This window comes from Staurois parvus, unplaced genomic scaffold, assembly GCF_062004578.1.
Source record: "Staurois parvus isolate SC_StPar_1 unplaced genomic scaffold, SC_StPar_1.0 ptg000105l, whole genome shotgun sequence".
Taxonomy (NCBI): Eukaryota; Metazoa; Chordata; class Amphibia; order Anura; family Ranidae; genus Staurois; species Staurois parvus.
Genome location: NW_028317901.1, coordinates 3,536,749 through 3,551,460, shown reverse-complemented (window position 1 = coordinate 3,551,460; position 14,712 = coordinate 3,536,749). Strand labels below are relative to the sequence as shown.

The 14,712-nt window shown below is 41.5% G+C and overlaps 1 protein-coding gene across 8 annotated transcripts in view; it reads left to right on the top strand.

Moving 5' to 3' along the window:
- The window catches only part of NEO1 (neogenin 1), a 200,397-nt gene that overhangs the window by 125,495 nt on the left and 60,190 nt on the right, over positions 1 to 14,712 (top strand). For all 8 annotated transcript variants that reach the window (XM_089671396.1, XM_089671399.1, XM_089671394.1 and 5 more), the window contains exon 2: positions 5,934 to 6,251. In XM_089671396.1, the coding sequence (XP_089527522.1) occupies positions 5,934 to 6,251 (318 nt within the window). The remainder of the gene's footprint in view (positions 1 to 5,933; positions 6,252 to 14,712) is intronic.

Below are 14,712 nucleotides of genomic sequence, written 5' to 3'. Positions count from 1 at the left end.
TTTCATTAATTTACAGAACAATGGCAGCGGCTGCAGCACTGGGAACATTTTACATGTTCCACCCTAAAAATGGGTAAATGGGTGGAACATCCAATATATTCTCAAAGGTGAACTTATCCTTTTAAAGGCTAAGTTCACCTTTTGGGAAAAATGAATAAATGCACATATTTTTTCAGGGAAAAAAAGTGCATTTATTATTTTTCCCTCTCAGGAGTCTGCAAAGCATTGCACTTGTGATCAGGGGTGCAATATTAGGTTCCTGTTGACGAGCTCTTCAGCTTTTTACCAGCTGCAGGGTTTGTGAATGAACTATGAGAGCGACCTCACAGTTCGAGAACTGCAAACCTTCAGCTGTAACCGCTGGCGGTACTTGTAGTTCGCTCATTTGCTGAACTCTGTGAATGAATGATGTAGCTGTGTGGGCAGAGCCCCGCACAGCTGCTCTATTTTCAAACGGTGACAGCGGGTGCAGAGAGAAGATCCTCTGCCTGCTGTCACAAGGAGGAGGGGATCGGGGGCGCAAAGGCAAGTCTGGAGCATGTTACACCTTAATTATGGGTGTAATGTGTGACATGTTCTGAAACCTCAGCTTATTCTTCAAGCTTTGAAAATGAAAACTAGAAACTGGTTGCCATGTACAAGTGCTTCAGTTGTATTTAAATTCTGTATACCTTTTTGTGGGAGAAGAATAGGGAAAGGAAGAGGTTTATTACCCCTCTACGGAGACCATACCATGCTTAGATCCTCCTCAATAAAGATCAGCAAAAAGGGCGAATCATATAGTACTGTATAGATGTAGTTTCTTCTCTGTAGGTAATCTACACTTGCACAGTTTAGTAGATTCCTTGATCTGACGTGAGTCTTAATTTTGTAGTGAGTTCCCAATTTATATTTTTTCTACTAGTCTGCCTGGGGTAGCTGGACACTTTGTCCTTCAGATAAAGACCCCCTCGCCTATTATGGGGGATGGTCTTTTTTGCTATGATGATGATGATTATTATTATACAGGATTTGTATACCGCCAACAGTTTGCGCAGCGCTTTACAAAATGAAGGTAGACATTACAGTTACAATACAACTTGGTACAAGAGGAAGCAGAGGGCAATGCTCGTTAGAGCTTACAATCTAGGTGATATGATAGGGCATATTTTGTACATATACAGGATAAAGTAATTCATGTGATTTGCCATATCAACATTTAGATGGCTGGTTGGTGCTTGACCAACAAAGTAAGCCTGACACAAATTCGGGCAACCCAATCTGAGCATATGGTGAAAAAATGTATAACCAGAAGTTACCTTCAGTAAAAATAATGCAGGTCAAAACAAACTGTAGAATTAAGAAATATGTCTGAAGATGTATGCAACTTGTACTCTGAATACTTTAAGGGCTCCTTTACAATGGAGGTTAGGTATCTCTATACCAGTGCTTTATATCATAAACCTTTATTACAAGAGACTCATAGAGCACTGTGGCACAGCTAAAGACACAACAGCAGTAATGCTCTCTTTTCAGGTGGACTGGCATGCACAAAATCCTACAACTACACCTCTTCTTGTCTGTGAATTTCACATTGAGAGTTGTAGCTCCACCTGCTGGCAAAAACCCCCATAAACTTTCCTCCATACATGATTCATCTACTTTTTCCAGTTTTGTGCACCAGTGCTTGAACCATAAGTACACGTTCAGATTCTTTTTTAGTCATCTGTAAGGTTGGTATTCTGACTGCTATTATAAGGTTTGCGTTCTTTCTGCTGACCACCAAGGTAAGGGCCTTTTGACATCTGATGAATTTGGTTTTAGTATGTGCTCCTAATGAATGAAAAACAAATGGCTTTTTACGTATACTTTAATCGGACACCGCATGTGCCCACCTGGCTGGGCAGTGTACATATCATATGATTGGCTGACCAGAATTACAATCCTTTTGGCAAGTAAAATAGCGTGCATTTAAAAAAAATTTCTTCCCAGCCTACCAATTATTATATTTGATACTTGCCTTACTTTTCTTTTTTAGTCTGTCCATTTTCATCTGGTTATCCAGCCAGTTTTTGTTTTTCAAAAGAACAAGCTATACTGTTGATGTAGCAGTTAATGTAGAGACAAACCAATTAACACTGACATAGGTGCTTACAATGATCAGCGTTTATTCATGTAAAACCTGTAACTGCAGTGCGAGCTGGAGTTTGACTTGGATTTGTTAGTGTATATAAATCTGCTAGTACATCTGTCACTCCCCTCTCCCCCAGACTGACAATGCTGATGTCCAGAGGTGCCCCCTGTGCTCCTTCATCCAGAGTGAAGGCACTCTAATACAGGAGGTGTGTTATTGGCCAGAATGATTGGTAAACTGCAATAGATTACATTTTTGGGGGTTTATTACGACTTTAAATTGTTATTGCAGCACCTCTACATGGCTAAGATGCTTATAACAGCTGCTTTGTGTGTGGGTTTTTTTTTTTTTTTTTTTATGATGATTATTCAGCAAAGAATTCCTAAGTAGATGTTAAATCCTAAAGGAAATGTGTTTGTTTAGTTCTGTGGTGCCATACAGTCTATTTACAATATGCTTACTAAACATAATCCCGTGTTGATCACTGTGCCCTGTGCTAGTCCATCACTGTCTTGTTCAGTGTTTTCTCATAGAGTGCAGCGGGGGTTGGATACCTCCAGTCTTATCACACAGGACGCAGCCCTGGCTTGCTGCCTCCATACATCTTCCACCCTCCCCCTGCTGTACTGTGCATACCCACACTCCCTTGCAGATCCTTAGAAATGCAACTTGCTGAGCCCTAGGTATCCATGGAAACGAGTGGTATGGGACTTCTGTCTGCCCTCCCCCATTTCTATTATACACATGTCGAAGGAGGGGGGTTTGTGATTTGTGGCATGTAACTGGTAGCAGGAGGGCTGTTATTGTGCTTTTGGGGGTATGCAACAGCTCCGTGATGCATGGGGGGCAGGCTGACATGTTCTACTGGGTGAGGACGCACCATTTATCACCGGGATTGAACCAGTCCTGCTGGGCCCTAGTAATATGCCTACTTGCTTGGCCCTTTTCAAATACGCTGACATATCCTTTCCATGTTGGCTGTACTGTGTTTTTGTTTTTTTTTTTGTTTTTTTCATGTGATCTTTTTTCCTTTTGATTAATGTTTGTTCATTGGTTTCCCATTTCATCACCTATTGGGAAAAATGTTAACTTGATGATAAAAAAACAAAAAAAATCCTAATATGTAATGTGATTACACACAGAGAAGCTTTTAGATTTCTAAACTGAATGTTTAGCCTCATGAATATTTGGTGGAATCTGGTTATTACCTAGAACTCTGACACCTGCAGACTAATCAAAATATATGTTTGAAATGGATATTTGTACATGCTGTGTATTGATAGCATGTGATTATTTTGCTGCTAAAGGTTAAGGAGGATTTTATCTATAGATTATACAGAAGACACTGCTGCCTTGGTAATTACCTATGTAGTGATTCTGCACTGTTCTCCAGATTGCCCCTTTGGAGAGTATAATCTACTTTTCTGCACATGTCTGTTTGCTGCAGCTGTGTGGATAATGCCCAAGTTTACTGCTGATGCATCTCCCTTTACTTACTGTATTGAAATTTTAGTTTAAAAAAAAAGCAGCATCATGGTGCTGTTGGCTCCAGTGGGTGTTGGAAGCTTTAACAGTCAGACCACAAAGTAACTAGGTCCAGTATACTAACCAGAGACCCGAAATGAGTCTTTTAATTCAAATGGAAATAACCAGATTTGGTCATTTTTTTTATAGTCAGCAGCCAACTGTGTTGTCCAACCTTACTCAAAAGAAAGGAAAATGGGCACACTAGAAAATGTTGTTGTTGAACCCGAATAAGGCTACTTTTACACTTCTACATTACAGAGTACTAGGGAAAACACGTATGCATTTTTGCAGCAGTTCTGGTACGTTTTGCACCTGTGAAAAAAAGGACATGTTCCTCAAAACATGCACTGAAAATGCAACCACGGGTGTTTCTAAGGAGAAGCTGATTCTAAGAATTTCTGGACAGTCCTAAGGGTCTTGTCCCCACACTATTCCTCATTACATACAATGAAGGTGGTTTCTAAAGTTATAACTTTTTTTTTTTTTTTAATTTTTGAACTTAAAAAACACAGGTCAGAAATGCCAGTGGTTTTCAAAGCATAGTCTTGGTGATAACCTGTTCTAAAAAGATATCTATTACTGCACCCCAGATGCTGTATACCGGGGTTTAAGAATGCACCACTAAGCAAATTGTAATGCCCATTTTTGAATGTGGAGAAGCTGAATTCCAGAGAAAACAAAAGTTCTCCCTTGCAGCGGGGCTGCTTTTGCACTTCAAGGCATAAATGTTTGTCTAGGGTACAAAAAACCCCCATATGTTGGTACCTGATCCTCCCGCTCCCTTCAGACAATGCGATATGTCCCTGCAGCCTCTTCTTCCCTCCGCTCCAGCAGTTGCATTCCCTCTGAAATAAAGCACAAGACAGGGCCCATAGTCCTGCATCGGATATGACGCAGAGGGACAGTCCAGAATCTGGAGTCCAGGGAGTAGAGGAGAATGCCAACTGCCAGGGAAGTGTGGATCAGGTAAGAAGAAGTATTTTTCCAGTATCCTAGTCACAAATTAGCAATTTTATCTTGTGGGGGCAGTCCCACTGCAAAAGGGATTTTGGTTTCTCCAGACAGGTCACATTTTGGCAGACTTACCTGGATAGTGATTCCCTCCAGCCCCCTCCCTCCCATTGGCTCTGCCTTCTACTCTCTGTTCGGGTTCTGACTCTTCAGCTGCTTAATTGGCTGGGCCATGATGCCATCACTTCCACACATGACCGGTGCCATAAATGTACGCTGAGCTGCGCAATTGTGGCTCAGTATAGACAAAGGCTGATGGACAGAAAGAAGGGTCTGGGACAGTAGAGACAAATGGTCTGTTCTGTGATAAAAATCCTACCTGTCAACTTTTTTTTTAAAACTTTCCCGAGTGGTAAACACTGGTGTCTTTCATTGTGCTATATACTAGTTCTCTTTGCCAAGGGATAAAAATGTACTTGGTGGGCCTTGTGCATGTTTGGACTCCCAGTTTAATTGGTGCATTATTTTTAGAACAATATGCAAGATAGATTTCTATTTTTGGTAAGGTGAGCTGCTTTGTTTCAAAATGCACTTTCTGAAAACTTTGCAGTTGCTTGTCCTATTAATAAGAATTGATTATGTGACATGTAGCAATGTGACAGCTCTTCTCCAGGATCACGGAAGTGTTACGCTGTGTTGAGGAAAAGGGGGATGGGGTGGGACAGTGTCTGCTTGCCATTACACAGACTTGTTATGGAGAAACTGCTGAGTTAGCTAGTTTTCACGCTGAGGAGAGGTGAGTTGGCAGAGTGCCGCTTTGCCATCCGCTGCCTCTGCCATTGCTTGCGCTGCTTGCTAAGTGTTCTCTTCTCTCTTACTCTGCCGAACAGATGTTCAGAATGCTGAAAGCAATCTCAGCCATTCTGTGTGCTGCCACTCGGGCAGCGACCTTTCCACTGCACATAGTGTTTTTCTAAGGGAAAAGCTTGTGTAAGTGTGATCAGGTTTATAAGAATCATTATAATGGTGTGTGTGTGGGCCTAAAACATATATAGATTTCCCTTTTACCGGCTCTTCACAACACATGATGGATGTTTGTGATTTATTATGTTCACCAAATACATGTATGCCATGATCTATTTGTATTGAGTATGTCACCCAGTAGACCATAATCTATTGATATTGAATACATAGGTCTTCAGAGTTTTTTGTGTATTGTGATTTTTTCATATGAGCAAAATGAGCCCTTTTTCAGTAGTGTAACTGTGCACAGAAGTGGGTTTTTTTGTTTTTACTTTAATGTAGTGACAGTGAGTTATTTTTTTTTTTTTGTCTTTTGCAGGCTCCGGGTTCAGGACCTTCACACCCTTCTACTTTTTAACCGAACCAGTGGACACTGTGACTTTACGTGGGACTCCAGCTATTCTGAACTGTTCTGTATATGCTGAACCTTCAGCAAAGATAGAATGGAAAAAGGACGGGACATTTTTAAATTTGGTGTCTGATGACCGGCGGCGACTTCTCCCGGATGGATCTTTGTTTATTACCAGTGTTGTACACTCCAAGCACAACAAGCCGGATGAGGGGTTTTACCAGTGTGTGGCCACCGTGGAAAGCTTGGGCAGTATTGTCAGTCGCACTGCAAAACTCTCTGTTGCAGGTGAGAGATTGTGACATCATATGTGTACAGTATATTCAGAGATTTTTGTAAGCTACACCCCAGACAATGTGAGTATTAATACAAACAAAAACCCTTTGTGCTGGATGGGTGCAATAACGTGATAATGAAAAATTCAATAATAAACACAAAATATTAAATGATCAACACTACTTTCACCTTCACTTAAATACACCGTGCATACAGACAAATGAACATAAACAGCTCAGTGGCGCTGTGAAAACACATATAATAAACTTTAAAAGTAAAATGTGAACTTAAAGTCCATATTGACATGTAGATATCAGTTGCAATGTGATATTCTTCTAATGCTCCCAAAAACCAAAGCCACCACGTGCTCAAACACCGTAGTCCCTTTTGGGTATACACTCACCAGACCTACATATCTTCCCCTCTCATGGTCGGCATGTATTGCTTGTAAATCTCCAAATAAGACATCAATATGTGAACTCCATCTCCACCAATCTCCTTATTCCCCTCCACCAGATGTGATCACCATGTAAAGATAAGAGACAATCTCCAATGGTGTAGTACTAATAACCTTTTATTAAAATTAATAGACAGCCACTCACAAGATATACTCATAAAAACGCCTGTTATATAGATTATAGTGGGATGCGTGTGTTCGTTCTCACCACCACTGGATCCCAAATAATGGCGTCTCATGTCACTTCCGGTTCAGACGGCACTTCTGGTCGCCATACAGCCTCACTCTATCACATTGCAACTGATATCTATGTTTCAATATGGACCTTAAGTTCACATTTTACTTTTAACGTTTATTATGTTTAAGTGTGAGTATTAAATTGTGTTTGGGTGTGCAAACTGGTGCGACGGTATGGGTTCAGATTATGTGATTGTAACCCTGATTAGGAGCAGCCGCAGCTACACTCTAAAACTGGCCATACATTGATCAAAATTTGGCCGATCTGTGATCGCTTTTTGTCAATGAAAAATGCTGGAGAATTTTCTAATTAGTGTTTTTTCACATTTAGCCCTCTGAAAGGAAATAAACTATGTATGGCTAGATTAAAGAATATTGTGAATAATTCCAGGCATTAGTATGTTATACATAGTTTACATTGGTCCAGCTTGCACCAATGTAAACTATGTATAACATACTGGTGCCTGACCAACACCCCTGGAAGCTGGACACCACTACTTCAGTGATATCCACTTGCTTCTAGGCCGTTCAGCATGAGTGCTGTTGCATTTTCCGAATGAATGCAAAGTGTTCTCTGATTGGACAAGGTGAAGAGCATTATGTCACTGCCCTGTCCCTCCCCTCGTCCAGTTAGAGAATGCTTTGAAATCATTCAGAAAATGCAATGCATTCCCTGAATGGCACTTGTATCAAGCAGCCAACCTTCTATATTCACAATGCATCAGGTTGAACATGAGACCTGGAAGCAAGTGGAGATCACTGAAGTAGTGTCTTCTTCAGTTATTTTCAGCTTCTAGGGCAGGGGTGGGCAAACTTTTTGACTTGAGGGCCGCAATGGGTTCATATATTGGACCCGGGGGCCGGACCAAGAGTAGATGATGTGTATGTGTCATCCATAGTAAGTATAGTAATATTCCCCCATAGTAAGCATAGTAATTAATCCCCCATATAGTAATTCATCCCCCATATAGTAATTCATCCCCCATATAGTAATTCATCCCCCATATAGTAATTCATCCCCCATATTAATTCATCCCTCATATAGTATTTCATCCCCCATAGTACTGTTCCCCCCCAAGTAGTAAGCCAAGTCCCCCCTGTGTCAATTCACTTACCTTTGCTCCGCGCGTTCCTCTCGCCGTGTTCCCGCGCCGTTCCGGTCTTCAGGGCGGACTGTGAGAGGAGCCTAGCTCCCCTTACGTTCGTCACGCTGCCCCGCCTACACACATCCTGACAGCCAATGTATCACGCTCCGCGGGCCGGATTAAAAGGTCCGCCGGGCCGTAGTTTGCCCATTGCTGTTCTAGGGGCATTGTGTGTGTGTGTGTGTGTGTGTGTGTGTGTGTGTGTGTGTATTCGTGTGTATTCGTATTCATAGGTCCAAGCTACAGCAACTCTGTATAAAACACCAAGCTTGGCATTATTATGACTTCTGGACTTAGATGCTTACCAAGAGATCACAACTTTTTTAGTTGCCTGGAGGTAGAAACCAACATTTTTCAACTGCTATGCAATTTCTGTCATGGCAACCCAGTAAGACCACATACTAATTGAAATGTGCTGATTTTTGTACATATATGGGTTTTTACTCCTGGCAAAAGGAGAACTGAAGGTCAGGCTATTTGGATTCATTACCCACATTTCCATGCAGTTGCAACAAATGTGGTGCTGCTCTAATAATATAATTTAAATATTATGGTGTAGGTGAGCTTTTATAGGCCTTCTCTCAAGCAGGTTTTAAGATCAAATGCCCTCTGTTCACAAACTGATTCCTTTTTGTTTTTCACATAATCAATGCTTTAACTTCATGGGGTTGATAATCATAACTGGAGCTTATCTCATCTGCTTAAAATCACTGGAAACTATATATTATTATTTTTTTTGTTTTTGCATGTAAAGACTACGTTGATCATTTTCACTTGTGTTTAGGGTAATGGCACAATAACATATTATTTAAACTACAAGATTCTGCATTTTTTATATCAAATTCCTACACATGCTATTACTAGAGCAACTGTATTTACAACATAAAACAATCATACCCAATTTAGCAGTGAAATCTTTGATGCATCTCTGCTACCACATAGAAAACTATACCCCTAAAGACTGACTACATATAAAAAGCCTATTTAACTTGAATGCTGACTCGACAGAGTTTTCATAAGCAGGCAGCTTACAACTGTGCTTATCATAAAATCCTCTCAAATGTGAGGTTTTTTGTATGCGTGTATTGATTTTAAAGTGAAACTATGCTGCATCTGAATAGCACAAATCAAAAATGCAACTTAATTGTTTTGTACACGGTTGTACTAATTCAATAAAACGCTATTAATAAAATAAAAACAACCCCCACCCCCCCAAGCACATCTTGAGTAAGGGCAGATGATTGATGTAGCATTTAATTTCTGGAATCTGTCTGCCCTTTAGCTCAGGAGTGCAGGCAAGAGGGTGTACTTGGCTAAGAAAACCCCCTCCTCTCCACCTGAAGATTTCTGGGATGTATGACATCATTTGCCTGGGAAGTAACTGGAGAAATGTATTAAAAAAAAAAAAAAAAAAAAAGGTTTTAAGTAAATATATAATTTCCTTTATTTTTACTAATGCTATTAGCATAGGGATGAAAAATGGCCAATGTTGATTAAATGAAGTTCTGCTTTAGTAACAATCAAGATCTACTATATGAGTTACACTATGTGAACTTTTACTTTTCTTGAGGGATTTGGGAGAAGAAAAATATATCCCATAGTGGCTTTAACCATAATAGAGGTAGAAGGTGTTTTGAATATAGAACCCCTGCTAAATTCAATTGCAAAAGACAAATGAGACCTCATATCAGTTATGGGCTATACAGTGTCTGGTCTATTTTCTTTTTATAAGAAGGGCACAGCCTTTTTACTGAAAGGCACAAAAGAAAAACTCATTGATGGGGAATGTATCAAAGCAGACTGAATCTGGAACTGCTGTGCATGCAACCAATTGTCGTCAATCTTTAATTTCAAAGCTAAAGTGAATGAAAATGAACATAAACTGCATGCTGATTGGCTACTCTTCTCCCCCAGAAGATGGCGGCTCATGCCTCTACTTGTAGGACTTCTATTCCTGTGGTTAGGAAAGGTTCCTTTTGTTACTTTTTTCCAATCCCAAATCTAAGTCGGGGACCTGCTTTTTTAAGAAGATAAGCCTCCAAACAAGCCAAGATTGCTTCCAAGGACTCTTTCCTGTAACGGGGGAGCCCACCTGTAAGATTGGGGATTGCCTGTCAGCCTTCTGGTCCCAGAAAATCTCAGATGGCTGGCTCCAAAGTGACATTTCCAGAGGCTACAAACTGCAGTTTCGCACTCTGCCTGCTCCCTGCTTTATGCTGTCAAATGTGTCACCTTCTCTGTCACAGCAGGCAGATCTGCTTACTGCTGTCAAGCAGCTCTTTTCCCTGTATCAACAGATGACTTCAAGTTTTCTGCTCTAGCCTTTTTACAGTTACCGAACTGAATGGAGGAGTCTGGCCCATTCTGAGTGAAGACTTTCAACTTGTACCTACAGGTTCAGAAGTTCCACATGGAACCTGCCAGGTCGGTCATTGCCTCTCTTTTCTGGGGATTTTCTGGTCTCAATAGACATCCATAATACTTACTTAACATTCCCTTCTTTCCACCTCATTAGAGCTGTCTACGCTTTGCAGTAGGTGAACAGCAGTACTAATTTATTGCTCTTGCCTTTGACCTGTTCAATGCCCTCTGAGTTTCACCATGGTACTTGCCCCTCTTTTTGGCTCTGCTGAAAGTTTCAGGGGTTTCATTTTGTGGGTTTGCAGATTATCTCCTGTTAAATGTTTAGGCCGTGTTGATATCCAGGAGATCGTGCAGACTCTGGAGAGCTTTAGTTGGATCCTCATTCTGAGGAGGTCATCGCAGGACCCATCTCACAGATTGAAGAACCTGACGTTAGACGCAGTCCTGTCCAGAACCTTTGTCCCTTTGCTCTCATGCTTGCGCCCTACCTTCACGCCTGTATGATGGTCTTGTGTCTAGTGGTTACCTTCCAGCTTCCCATCAACATGCTAGAGCTCAGAGCTTTTCAGGTTGTCCCTTCAATGCTGGACCCTCAGTTTTGAGGGTGCCCTATGAGACTAGCCAGGAAATGCCACTGCTATAACCTACATCGACCATCAAGGAAGCACTGGAATTTTTTACCACCCAGTAGGAAGTGGATTTAATTCTCTCTTGGACAGAACTGCACATTCTGACCCTATCCACCATCCACATCCTAGGTGTGAAAAATTGCCAGGCAAATTCTCAGTCTGTGCAATGGGCTGTCCCCCCTGAGGTGTTTCTAGACCTTTGCCACAGGTGGGGAGATGCTGGATGTGGACCTTCTGGTATCCAGATTCATCAAAATACTGTACAGGTTTATCACCAGATCCAGGGACCCTCAGGCATTTGCAGTGGATGCACTGGTGACACCCTGAGATCAATTCAACCTCATCTACACTTTCCACCCCTTTTGGATTTCTTCCACACCTGCTCCACAGGTTGAGATGGAGGGCATTCTAGTGATTCTCATTGCCCAGAAATGGTCCAGGAGTACACGGTGCTTGGATATACTCCAGCTCCTAGCAGACTTTGTTTAGGCCCTTTTGGATTGTCCATATTTTCTGTCCCAAGGCCCAGTGGTTCCATCTTGCTTCTTAGTTCCTTGAAGCCATGATCCTGAGAGACAGGAGCCTAGTGGTCTCAGTTATCCTTACCTTATTGAAATCTAGGAAATTGACTTCTTGCAAAGTCTGCACCTGGAGAGCCTTGTTTTGCTTGGTATACATCAAAAAGATTTCATACTATAAAGCAGGGGTATTTAATTAAAATTCACCAAGGTCTAGGCAGTAAAATATTCATGTTTTTGAAAAAAAAATGGTCATGGACTTCTTTCTCTTACTCTCTGTTGCAGACCTACCCACGATGTGAGCACCAATTGCACATGTACAGATCTGAACCTGTTCTTACATCAGTGTCCTCAATCCCCACTGCACATCACACTCCCCTTCCCTTTCACAGCAAGATCCCCTCTTGAGTGTCCTCAGCTCCCTCTTTATATCACCCCTTTCACAGTTGTGTTCTCCACTTCCATGACATCAAACCCCCCCACAATACATTACAATTCTCATCCCCCTCACTTTAATGTCCTCAGGCCCCACACATCACAGTCCTTAGCCCCCCACATTATTGTCCTCAGCCCCCCCAACATCACAGCCTCTAGCCCTCCACATTTCAGGGGTGTTTGTACTCAACCCCCCAACATTGTACTCCGTCCCCTCACAGTACTGTTCTCAGCCCCCCCCCCCCCCAATTAATGTCCTTAGCCCCCCAACATTCAGTCCTTGGTGGTTTCTTTTCACATCAGCACCCCAGCCACACTGTCCTACCTTACACACGGTGATTGATTGCTAGGACTGCCCTTCATCTCAGCAACCAATCTCTTGCTTGTTAACCTTGGGTAGCTCCTGCCCTCCATCCAGAACTGTCCTGCCTCCCATTGTCAGCTCTGTGAGGATGACCACGTGATGGCTAGGGGAAGAAAAAGCTTCTAAATGGCGGTACTGCACCAGTCCTGATGGAGCAGTGACTTGGTCCGCATCTAGACCCCAGTCCACCATTTAGTGATGCCTGCTACAAAGTATCCTCTATGTAGTAATCTGTCATCCAGTCTGTTTTGGAGGAGCATCTGACTTTTTGAGTACAATTAAAGGACAAATCTTGGCCACTGTTTTGATGTGATATGTGCTCTGAGAGTTCACCTTGTGGCTACTGCTTTTTTTAGTCAGATTCCCTCTTTGTAAGGGGTCTTCCTGCTTCTTGCTTCACTATTGCTAGGTGGATCAGACAAGTTATCATTAGGGCCTATGATTTGAAAAATATGGTTCCTCACTTGTCAAAGCACACTCTATCAGATTTGTTAGTGCTTCACAGGCTTTCCAGCATCTAAGCATCTATTTCTCAGATGTAAAAGGCCATCTCCTAGACTTCTGCTTACATGTTTAAGTTCTGCAAGGTGTTCAGGCCTCCTATGATGCCAATTTGGCGCTTAAGATGCTACAAGCTGCTCTTGGTTTGTTGAGACTTTCTTGATCCAAAGAGTATTTTTGACTTAACCGCTAAAATCAGTTTTTTGGAGTACAGTATAGGACACAGGTTCCTTCCCTCCTGTTTTTATGATCTTCGAATTTATGGCTCCAAAACTAAGGCCAGTTGTTAGAGGGAGGGGCTATATAGGTGTATATCCCTGCAGCTTTTTTTTCTTTGTGCCAGTGTCTAATCACCTTGAAGGTAGCTGCATATAACACTGTCATAATGATAACCAAGCCTGTGTCCCATACTGTACCCCAACAAATGCATTTTACTGGTAAGTCAAAAATTCTCTGTTTTTCTTGGATATATTTGTATGATGCTCTTGCACTTTGTCAATTTGCTTTGCATGTTTGCATAATTTTAATTTAATGTATCTTGTGATATGTAACTAGGTTTAGGACTGTACTTTTTTTATGTAGTACTAGGATGAAAGATTCAAAACCTAAAATGTTTTTTGATTGACAGGCTTGATTCCATCAGAAGCATGAAATATTTGTAGTGGATATTACCTTTGTTGAGTTTCTGGTAAAAGGGTTTTTTTTTGGTCTTCCATTACTCTGCTGCTTCCCTTCCTGAACCCTAGCTGTTTAGACCATCGTGTGCCAAATTCATTGTTGTCATACTTGCTTCCAAGCTGTTGTACTGGTGAGCATTATGGTTCCCACTGATTGATCGATAATAGAGCTGTTCCATAATCCAACTAATAATGAAGTTTCCTAAAGTAATCAACTCAAAGTAGAAGGCATACAATGACCTTGTTTACATAAGGCCTCAAAACAGAGCACATGACAGTCATTCTTCATGCCTTCTCAACTCTCCCGTACCCTGGAGCTAGAAAATATATAAACCAGAGTGGTTGTGTAAACCCAAGCCTGTGGTGCTTTTACGTGTTCCATCCAACCAGGACCCTCTGTGATGGAACAAATCTGGTGAAAGAAACAAGTATTTCAATTCTTGGACTCAAGCAAAATGTGATCAATTCCCCCCCCCCCCCCCCAAGCAATGTGGTTACATATGTGCTTTGCTCACATGGACTGTAGTATACGATTGTGTTGACAGTTGGTCTGTCTTATAGATCTCTTCCCAGAAGGCACCATGTTTGGTTCATCATTGGGCAACTGAGATGTTTAGTACTCACACACAGTTGGATCATGTGACCAATAGATGTGTGGGCCTATGGAGAGAGATGGGACATTTTCTCTCCAGAGATCTCTGATGGTGGTTTATCAGGAGGAATAAAACTAACATTTGACTATTTTTCTAAATGGACTAATAGCTGTTCTCACCCATATTCCAACCCATGGAATACTGGGCCAGTGGTGACTGTAGCGATCTAAAAACATTATACTATTCAATCCAGCCTGATTTGGAGGCTGTCATGTTCATGTCTATGGGCACCGTAGGGAACTCCAATCCCCCTAGACAAAAAAAGCAGATGTTGCTCTCATACAGATTTAAAAATATAAGGCTTGTTTGGATCTCGCATTATAGTTTGACTTACTAAAGGAATGTTTGCATAGCTCTGTCAAGCTGGGAACTTTCTGCTCCTTTTTAAAATTTAGTGGTTTTTTTTCCCTTCTGAAAGGGACTTTGTGGTGATAGTTGATAATACATTGGATAAAATGGTTTTACATGTACAAAATCATGTTAAGAAGTCAAC